The 10,563-nt window shown below is 47.0% G+C and overlaps 2 protein-coding genes across 3 annotated transcripts; one reads left to right on the top strand and one right to left on the bottom strand.

Moving 5' to 3' along the window:
• Positions 1 to 2,042: 2,042 nt before the first annotated feature.
• Arhgef39 (Rho guanine nucleotide exchange factor 39) lies at positions 2,043 to 5,266 on the top strand. The gene is made up of 9 exons (XM_026379805.2): positions 2,043 to 2,180; positions 2,368 to 2,462; positions 2,707 to 2,827; positions 3,100 to 3,218; positions 3,803 to 3,873; positions 4,115 to 4,243; positions 4,400 to 4,629; positions 4,849 to 4,937; positions 5,119 to 5,266. Exons 1-9 carry the CDS (start codon positions 2,043 to 2,045, stop codon positions 5,132 to 5,134), a joined length of 1,008 nt encoding a protein of 335 aa, XP_026235590.1. The 3' UTR covers positions 5,135 to 5,266.
• Positions 5,267 to 5,854: 588 nt separating this feature from the next.
• Ccdc107 (coiled-coil domain containing 107) lies at positions 5,855 to 8,622 on the bottom strand. Of its 2 annotated transcripts, none has more exons than XM_026379327.2 (6): positions 8,452 to 8,622; positions 8,214 to 8,365; positions 6,537 to 6,597; positions 6,344 to 6,434; positions 6,163 to 6,275; positions 5,855 to 6,085 (listed from the first exon to the last, which is right to left on the bottom strand). In XM_026379327.2, exons 1-6 carry the CDS (start codon positions 8,555 to 8,557, stop codon positions 5,871 to 5,873), a joined length of 738 nt encoding a protein of 245 aa, XP_026235112.2. In that variant the 5' UTR covers positions 8,558 to 8,622; the 3' UTR covers positions 5,855 to 5,870. The 2 variants fall into 2 exon arrangements, with proteins under 2 accessions (XP_026235112.2, XP_026235121.2); XM_026379336.2 differs by having other exon boundaries at positions 6,184 to 6,275.
• Between the last annotated feature and the right edge of the window lie 1,941 nt (positions 8,623 to 10,563).

Below are 10,563 nucleotides of genomic sequence, written 5' to 3'. Positions count from 1 at the left end.
CCTATGGTTCAATACCTAGTACCCCCACAAAAAAAGAGCTGATACATACATACTAACAAAATGGCATTGCCAATTTACCACATGGCTATTTCCAGTTTTTCAAAAGACTAAATTAGGAAAATTGGGTACATTTATTTATTATTTTTTAAGTTTTTTTTTTTTAACTTTGTTGTTTTGTGTTTTACCTTCCTCTATTTTCATAGATTTAAATTGTTCCACTTATTTTTTAGGAATTATTGCTCTTTTAAATTAGGAAACACTCTATTTTCTTTTTTATTTTTTAGTTGTAGTTGGACACAATACCTTTATTTTATTTATTTTTATGTGGTGCTGAGGGTCAAACCCAGGGCCTCAAATGTGCTAGGCAAGCGCTCTACCACTGAGCCACAACCCCAGCCCCTACATTTATTATTTTCATTACTATTTTTTATTCCAGCACCAACCATTTTAATCATTTTTCGGCATTTGAGGCCCCAAACATAATTAACATAAACAAGCTATCCTCATTACACCCTGATAAACACCTGGCCCACAAAACACAAATGTATAATACAATAATTATCTTATAACACTAAATCTTGTATCATTACTCTTTTTGTACGGAATTGAACCCAGGGCCTTGTACTTGGCAGGCAAGTACTCTACAGCTAAGCTACATCCCAGCTGTTTTTTAAATAAGTTTTATTTTGAGACAGTGTCTTAGGAAATTGCCTAGGCTGGCCGGAATTCACAGAGATCCTCCTGCCTCACCCTCAGGCCTCAAGCCTTGCTGGTACACCTTATTATTTTTTAAAAGTATTTGTTTTTTAGTTGTAGGTGGACACACATATCTTTATTTCATTTTTATGAGGTGCTGAGGATCGAACCCAGTGCTTCACGAATTCTAGGCAAGCACTCTACCACTGAGCCACAACCCCAGCCCAGTACACCTTATTTTATCTATTTATTTTTTGTGTGTTGAGGATCAAACCTAGGGCCTCATGCATGCTAGCCAAGCACTTTTAACACTGAGCCGCATCCCAGCCCAGGAACATTTTATGTTTATTTTTTATTTTATAGGTACTGGGGATTGAACCCAGGAGCATTTTATCACTGAGATACATCCCTTGCCCTCTTTTTATTTATTTATTTATTTTATTTTTTATTTTGAGACAGGGTCTCTCTTAGTTGCTGACGCTGGCCTTAAATTTGCCACACTCCTGCCTCAGATTCCACTGCTGCTGGAATTACAGGCATGGGCCACCACACCCGGCCAAGTACATTTCATTTTTGGTAAGGCAGCAAAGACCCATCAACTCAAAGCTTTTGCCCTGGGTCAAAATTACAGCAAATCAGAACTACCACTTAATTGACATCCTCATCAGAAGCTAGTGAGCTGTCAGGCTTTGGACCAGTAGGAAATGAATAAAACAATAACTTAAAATCTGTAAACTTGTTTGTTCAGAGGCCAGAAAGGCGTTGAAAACATTGGGAATGACTGAAACCCCTTCTGTAGACTGGCATGGGCCCAGGACAGAGTACATACCGTAATGATTGTCCCATTCCCAATTTTACAAATAAGACACTGGGGGTAGCCCGGCAGGGTGGCGCCCACCTGTGATCCCAGGGACTCAGGCTGAGACAGGAGGATCGCGAGTTCAAAGCCAGCCTTAGCAAAAGCAAGGTGCTAAACAACTCAGACTATGTCTCTAAATAAAAAGGGCTGGGGATGTCGCTCAGTGGTCGAATGTCGCTGAGATTAGTCCCAGCTACCCAAAGGGGGTTAAAAAAAAAGACATGAGACCCTGCCAGTAGTTGCACCTATTGAGTGTCCTGACTCCCAACTTAGTGCGGACACCTCCGCCACAGTCCACGCCCACCTACAGGGTTGCCCTTGCGTTGGGGTGACCACAGGAAAAGGAGAGCCGAGGCGAGCCGATGGCCATCGCGCATGCTCCGTCCTGCGAGCTCCTCCCCTATCCCACCCGGGCCCCGCCCTGGGAGCGGTTGGAATTTGAATCTCCGGCGGGCTGCGGCCGGAAGCATCAAACCCTCGGACAGTAATGGAGATCCCAGATCCCAGCTCGCGGTGCCCGGTGCGGGAGCAGCGTGCTCGATGGGAGCGGAAACGCGCCTGCACCGCCCGGGAGCTGCTCGAGACCGAGCGGCGTTACCAGGAACAACTAGGGCTGGTGGCCACGGTGCGGGCCCGGAGCTCCCCTCCTTGTGTGGGGTTGGGAGCCCAGGGTTTGGGAAGGTCTCTGCTAGGTGATGACCCCGAGTATGGTGGGTCTTGGATTCTGCATATAGGGGGTCAGGCAAGCGTCTGTCTGGCTGAAGCTTGCATTGGCCTATTCCTCCCGACACCTGTATTCGCTCCTTCCACAGTACTTCTTGGGGATCCTGAAAGCCAAGGGGACTCTACGACCACCCGAGCGCCAGGCCCTATTTGGGTCCTGGGAGCTCATCTACGGCGCCAGCCAGTGAGTGGAAGGGGCGCGAGAAGAGGGAGGGCCATAACTTCTGGCAAGGAGCTCTGTCTTGAGTCAGAGCGAATCAAGTCTGCCAATTTTCTCACCTGTGGCCTTGGCCCAATTCCTTAACCTGCCAGGCTCTCCATCTGTAAAATGGGTTAATAGCACTACCTCGGGGTAGAATTATGAGAATTAAGTGAGGGAGTCCTTGAGTAGTTCTTGGGCTTCCCTTTTACTGCGTTTGCCCACACAGAATGCTGCTTCCCTACCTGGAAGAAGGACACTGGGGACAGGGGCTGGAAGGCTTCTGCCACCACCTGGAGCTCTACACCCAATTTGCAGCTAATGCGGAGAGGTCCCACACCACCCTACAGGTAACCTGGAGATGACCTCAAATCCATCCCTTTTCCCTAGGGTCTAGCTTGCCCCTCACATTTTCTTTTCATCTAGAAACCAAACTTCATTCACATAATCCCTGCATTTATAGAGCTCTGGGTGCTTAGCCTGTGCTGAGTTTCCCCTAGGGAGACCAAGTTTCTCTCAGGAGCACAGAGCACACAGTTACTGAAGGCTGGAGTTTGTACACAGATGAATGCAATATAAGGAGTGGCTTCTCTTGTTGCCAATTATTTTCCCCTCACTCTAGGAACAACTAAAGAAAAACAAGCGTTTTCGGAGGTTTGTGCACCTTCAGGAAGGTCGCCCTGAGTTTGGGGGACTTAAGCTTCAAGACCTGCTCCCTCTGCCTCTGCAGCGGCTGCAGCAGTGAGTGAACTCCCCTCAACTCCAACCAAGTCTCTTTGAGACTATATAACTGCTGTCCTCAGTTTTGGGGGATGTCATGGGGTCTATCCCAACCTACTGGCTCTCTCCTGAGCCAGATTTTCTTCTATTTTACAAGAGTACATGTGAACACACAAGTACCCATAGTCTGAGACTGTGTAACCCTGTAAAGTGAGTGGGGCTGCAATAGGGTCTGAGGCAAGTTATCTGGAGAAGTTTGTTGAAATGAGTGGCCAACCTACACTAGAATCTCTGTCCCTGGGAATGGGTTAAGGGTTCATAGGTTGTCTGCAGCATCCTTCTAGGTTTGATTAACTTTCATATCCTGACCTGGCCTTCCAGACTGTGGCCTGCCTTTGACTCTTCAGTGTGGAATTGAAGTGGGCCAAATGGTGTGAGCCCAGGTTCCAAGTCCCAGATGAAAGAAGGGGATACAGTAGCCAGAAGCAGATCTTTCCTGGACCTGCAACTGAAGAATATATGGGGGCTGACTGTGTGTCAAGCAGAGGCAAAGGGAATTTTGCCTGGCTCTACTTCCCCTTGTAGACTTACACTGTTAATTCCAGGTATGAGAATCTGGTTGTTGCTTTGGCTGAAAATACAGGTCCCAATAGTCCTGACCATCAACAGCTCACACGTAAGTTCTTGCTCCTTTTCAGCTCAGGCAGGAGGCTGGCTCTTGTATCCTTTTCTGGTTCTGATTTCCAACAATGTATGTCCCTAGCTTCCACTAATATATCCTTATTGCCCTGCCTTTTCTTCAAGAAGTTAGACCCTGACCCAGGTCCCCTCCAGCATAGCCTGTCTTTCACCGGTACCAATCAGTCACCCAAAGTAAAAAGTGTGTGAACATTGAGGTTGAAGGTGTTATATTCTAGGGGCTGCCCGGCTGATAAGTGAGACTGCCCAGAGAGTCCACAGCATTGGTCAGAAACAGAAGAATGAGCAGCACCTCCGGCGAATCCAGGCTCTGCTTAGTGGACGCCAGGCAAAGGGACTTACTTCAGGTAGATTGTTTACTTTTTCATCTCAATCCTCAAATCCTTCTTGCCTATCATCTCTTCCTCTATAGAACCCATGCATGCCCCTCAAACTCTACCTCTTTCCTCCTATTCCCATGGATCCTGGAGCTGCACCAAAATAACAGCTCTCCCATCCCCCAGGACGCTGGTTCCTACGCCAGGGGTGGCTGTTGGTGGTGCCTTCCAGTGGGGAACCTCGGCCTCGCATGTTCTTCCTCTTCTCCGATGTGCTCCTCATGGCCAAGCCTCGATCCCCGTTGCACCTGCTGCAGAGTGGCACCTTTGCCTGTAAAGCCCTCTATCCTATGGCCCAGTGTCAACTCTGCAGGGTCTTTGGCCACTCAGGAGGCCCTTGTGGTGGACTGCTCAGCGTAAGTAATAGCAGGAACCCTAGATCCAAAATATATCTCAAACACTATTGGGCTTGTTTATCTCCTTCACCTGGGTCCCTTTTCATAATAATGAGAGGATATGAGAAATACCTGGGGCTTGAGCCTCATAGTTCTCAGTCCTATATCACCTCAATGGAATAGCAAGGGCTTCAGCCTGGACCTTTCTGAGCCATGCACTAAGAGGTGGTCTCTCCCTAGTTGTCCTTCCCCCGTGAGAAGCTACTGCTTATGTCCACAGACCAGGAGGAGCTGTCACACTGGTACCACAGTCTGACTTTGGCTATCAGGTGAGTTGTGTTGTGTCTTTATCAAGAAGAGTGCTGTGACAAGACCCAGGACTGAAATGAGCAGGATCACAGGTCTAATCCTACCTCATTCCTATATCTCCTGGGACCTCCCCCAACCCTGCAGGTGGCTGTGTCTAAATGGAGTGCTCATGTTAGTACCTGAACTGTTTTTTCTCCACAGCAGCCAGAAGAACTAGAGGAATCTTACAAATTCAAAACTCAGAATACTTCAGGGATAGGTCAGAGCCAGAAGTTCAAAGGAATCTTCTTCAGCACTAAAAGTACAGAACCCTTCTTGGTTTGACAGGGATCATTTTAAGAATCAGGAACCCAGGCTGGGGACATGGTGGCTGGTGCTTATAATCCTAGCAACTCGAGAGGATCACAAGTTCAAGTCCAGCATGGGCACTTTAGCAAGAGACCCTGTCTCAAAAAATTAAAAGGACTGGGGATGTAGCTCTGTGGTACACTGCCCCTGGGTCCAGTCCCCAGTACTGCAGACAAAAATCAGGAAATCAGCTAACAACCTCAGCTGAACTAGACCCTCCAACACAGATGAGGGGATTTGGGGCTGGTAAGCTCATGCCCTCTATGGGTATGCAGCTTTGTTAAGGGTGGCTGTTTTTATGTTGTATATAGTTTTCTATAATTTATTTTCCCACTGGATTTTAATAAATGTTTTTATGTTTTATGTTTTTATGAAAAAAGGGATTTGGGGGGGGGCCTGAAGGTTGGCATGCTGGTAGCCTCAGGAATACAAGGAAAAGGACTGGAGCTCCCTCTGTCTTCTCTGCTCTCCCTCTGGAAGGCAGTGTCTTTTGTCCTAATAAGGGAAGCTTTTCAAGGAGGCCGGAGGCACCTAGTATGGGTGTATGACCAACGGGGAGAGAAAAATGTGCACAGAAGCAGACTTATTTTACTAAAGGATAGACTTTATTTTACTAAACCTTCAGCTGTTGTCCTTTCTTCCTGGCTGGTGCTGTATCTGGATTCCTTTGTCACAGTCTTACTGTATCTTCTCCTTAGCCCCTGCTCTACTTCCCAGGAAGTCTCTGTGCTCCAATTTATGGGTTCTTCCCAGTCCTGACTGTCACCAGCCTCTTCATCCTCCTCTGTTCTTAAGTCCTCAGGAGAAGGTATGCCGGCCTCTGTGAAAGGAAAGATCAGCATGTTCCAGTTTCAGAGACTATCTCCCCATCACCAGACTCAGCTCTTAACCCTTTACCTGGTTCTGGGACCTCCACACCTTTATCTGGTTTGCAGTCTTGTAGAAGCTGGTGGATGGTCTGTAGCTTCATGTTCAGAAGCTCCCGCTGGGCTCCAACCAAAGTAGTCACACTGCAGAAATACTCACTCAGGGGCTGCCCAAATTGTCTCCATTACTCCCACCTGCCACAAATTCTTACCGCTCAAAAAGGGGGTCCAGCTGGGACATTAGATTGTTCAGGTGCTGCTCTGTCTGGGTCAGCTGTTCTGTCAACTGGGCCAGATGCCTCTCTGAGGGTTAGGGAGAAAAGGGGAGCAAAGTTAAGTAACCATTCTGCTGTCCCAGTCTCCTCACCACCACCACCACCAAGGACAGACTTATGCTTAACCCACCTGACTGCAATGATTCCTCCTTGTCTTTCTCCTCTTGGAAAACTGCAGCATCATCTTTGCCCTGTAGGGGGAGAAGAAAAGGGCAATATAGTAGCAACAAAGTTCTGCTCTGGCACCTAAGTCTCCCATAACTAGTAAGGACAGGAGAATTTGCAGTAGAAAGCTATTGTTTGTTTGTTTTCCTCAGTTGTAAATGAACACAATACTTTATTTTATTGTGGTGCTGAGGATCAAACCCAGTGCCTCACATGTGCTAGGCAAGCACTTTACCACTGAGCCACAAGCCCAGTCCCAGCTATTGGGTTTTTAACCTTAGAGAATCTCATTTCTAGTCCAGGTTCTTACCCGAGACATGAAGCAACCTATCAGTATGCCCCCTATATGCTCTATCTGTGGAACTATCTCCAGGAATAAGCAAACCTCTTCAGTCTGATAAAGCTTTGGTTATCAGTTCATACACAAAGTCAAAAATTTTTCCTTTGTGTATCCATAATGCTGACAAAAGCCTTCCAAATAATGTCTGTATTTTCAACATGACAGGAATCTGAAGACAATGGTTGCACTCCTGCCTCCTTCCCATCTTTTCTGGTATAAAATCTTAAATCTTTTGTGTCAGTGCTCCATTCACATGTTTTTCTCCAGTTGCTTTACTGAGCATGTAGTGCAGATGGAGCACAATAACTTGTTCAGTGTACTGATTTGGGAAGTGAGTTGCCGCATCACACAATGAACTTAATAGTCAACTGTAATGCCTCTTTTATAGATGCTGGTTCTAAGTTGTTTCCTCCTCACTGTACTTGGGCCCAAGAATAAAACTCATCAATCTATCCTTGTTAATTTTTTTTTTTTTTAGTTGTAGACGGACACAATACCTTTATTTTATTTATTGTTATGTGGTGCTGAGGACCAAACCCAGTACCTCACACATGCAAGGCAAACGCTCCACCCACTGTGCTACAATCCCAGCCCCAAAACTTATTAAATTTTATCATTAAATTCATATCCTCATCCTTGCCTGTCAAGTATACTTGGGATGATTACTAGCTAACTCTTCTAGTTTCATATAATCTCCAAACTGGTTCAGCCCTGTTTCCTTTATTATCATTATTATTATTATTATCATTTGTTCAAAACATTACGAAACTCTCGACATATAGCCCTGTTTCCTAATGCAAGTGAGTGATAGGATCAGGATTAAAGATACAGCCCTGGGTGGTACTACTTTCCATTTCAACAGTTTCAATCCACCAAAATGTACTGTCAGCTCATATTTCAGGGCCTCCTTCCCAAGGAGAACCTGAGACTGCTTGATGTCTTGAACTCTGAACACACTGGGGCTGCAGCAATCAACTGCTGCCAAGGCTGGATCCTCACCAGGAACTGCACTTTCGTAGTACACACAGCAGCTGGGTTCAAATCCCAGCTCCACTATTTACTTAGTGATCGCTCTTCATTGGATTGTGGAAGAAGTAAATGTGACGGTCTTCATTTACAATTTACCAGGAGCCCTTCTTATCCATTACCTGTCTGATCCTTCGAACCCTATAACGTGGGAAAGCCAAGAAACTACTGACTTCAATTTATAGACAGAAGGGAAGCGGAGTCCTGTTTTTGATACTATAGCGCCCCCACGGGAAATTCAGGCCCTGGAAAGTCCCACCCACTGCCGTCCCGCACCTGCAAACACTTGTACAGCACAAAAGCCACGACAGCTGCAGTGTACAGAGCCCCCAAAGGCAGCGCGCCAGCCCGGGCCCGCTCGCGCTGGTCTTTGGGCGGCGACCGCCGACGGGGTTCGGAGGCCCCAAGGCTGACCTGGGCGCGGTGTCCTGCGGAGGGAGAGAAGAGACTCGTCGGCAGAGCCAGGGCTCTTCCCTTGCAGTCCCAGCCTCCCTCCAGCAGCCCTCCCCCGTACCTGAGTGTGTTCCGAAGTCGGAGCTGGGGGGCTCTCCGAGAACCCCAAGCAGCGCAGATATAAGCATCAGCCCCAGGACACCTGAGGACGAAACCGCGCCGGCCATTGCTGGCCCACAGGCGGGCAAGCTGGGTGCCCAGACTTTGCGCGTTACCCTCCCTCCCTAGTGCGCAGGCGCGCACGCGACCCGAGCGGATCCCGCGCGCCGGATCCCCCAGTGAGGCCACTCCCAATCATGTGGGGCGTGACCATAGGATATTTGCATAAGACCAACTCCTGGCTTTCTTAAGTTAGTTCATTTTCCACCGATTTAGGTATTCTATTAGTCAAAATGCTCCCAGAAACGTAAACTCTTAAAAAAAAGTTATGCTTGAAAATCCTTTCTTTTATATCCCGCATCACCAATTCCCTCACCCTAATCAAAAGATTAAGTTTCTCCTAGAGCTATAAAGCTCCACAGAGTACAACAAAAGCCGCAGTTCGTGCTGAAGGCCTGTTTCCTAGGCTACAAACGAGGGACTAGTTCCTTACCTTTCCGCCTAGGGGAAAGTCCCCGGACCTCCGGCAGAGAGTGCCACGTGCGCTCGCACGTAGACCTTCCCGCCAGTCACTGGCTTATCCGCCAAGAAGCGATCCCGCCGTGTGCGACGGGGGAGCTGAGCGGCGTGTGGCGTGGGCGTCGTCCGTCATCTCTCCTAGTAACGCAGGCAGTGCGTGCTTTCGCGCACCAACCGCACGGGGCTCATTCTCAGCGCGGCTGCTTTTTGTGCATTGGCCTTACCCAAACTATGGACTACTAAAAAGTTTCCACCGGCTACTAAAAGGTTTTGGTAGCACTTCTCTGTGCCACTTTTTGCAGTTCCCTCTTTCTGACAGCCTCCCACTCTGCCCTCTGCCAGATGTACAGGCCTTTCATTAACAGGCACCATTTATTGTGTACCATGCTACAAACGCTATGAAGTCTGCCTGGAGTAGAATCCCGACTCATTAACTCGAGAGCAGGTGACTTGAGCCAAGTTACTTAGTATCTCTCCGTGCCTCAGTTTCCACTCTGAGGAATGGAGATAGTAATATGCATGCACCTCAAGGGTTTGTATGATGATTAAATGGGAAAATCTAAGTAAAGAGTTTAGGACTGTGCCTAGCTATTAGTGATTTTAAACCTTGGCCGCTACTACTATAAATCAGGCAGTTGAAATGATACCGACTCCCGGGTATTCCATGGTCCTTTCCTTGCCACAAAGTTGACTTCTACACATCCTTCAGTTCTCAGCTCAAGTGTGTTCCTTCCCTTCGTTCAGAACCCTTAACAGTTTCTAATTTATTCCTCGGTGCAACAATTTTACTTTCTTCAGTACCACTAGAACGTTAGTCCCACAAGAGTAGGAACCTCGTCTCTATTTATTTCCCTTTTTTATCCCAATGACTAGCCCAGCACCTGGCACTAACAGGCATTCAATGAATCATTCAATGAAATCAATGAATGTTCACAACCATGCCTCAAAAATATAATTAGGCTATTTTAAAGAATAAAGAATAAAGAATAAAGGACATGGGTGCACGCCTGCAGTCTTCCAGCGGACTCAGGAGACTGAGGCAGGAAGATCACATGTTGGAGGCTTCAGCAATTTGGTGAGACTCTGTCTCAAAATTTAAAAATAAATAAAAATTGAGAAGGGGTGGGGACGTTAAGTCAGTGATAGAGCACCCCAAGGTTCAATCTCTATTACAAAGGGGTGGGAGATGAAGAAACTATGGATTCAGAAATTTAAGTCAACTATGAATCAGGTAAGAAGAGGCAAAGTAGAGATTCCAACCCTTTCTGCCTATCTCCATACCACTTGCCTCACCACTGCTCACCCTTCTGCCTTCCACTTTTTCAGACAGAACGGTGTTCCACTCTGTATTCCACACTGCCTTTTAATTTTCTGGGATACACAAGGCCATCTTCCCAACTAGACCAAAAGTTCTTTGAAGAAAGAGACATGTTCCTTTCACGTTTCTATCTCCAGACCTTGGCATATGGCAGACAATAGGTATATATGTGTCAAATAAATGAATGAAATATGGGTGTATCTTCTTGTTTTTCCAAAAGGGAGTAAGGACAGGGCA

This window comes from Urocitellus parryii, chromosome 4, assembly GCF_045843805.1.
Source record: "Urocitellus parryii isolate mUroPar1 chromosome 4, mUroPar1.hap1, whole genome shotgun sequence".
Lineage (NCBI taxonomy): Eukaryota > Metazoa > Chordata > Mammalia > Rodentia > Sciuridae > Urocitellus > Urocitellus parryii.
Note: the sequence above shows the minus strand (reverse complement) of the source record. Positions and strands in the feature narration are given on the sequence as shown.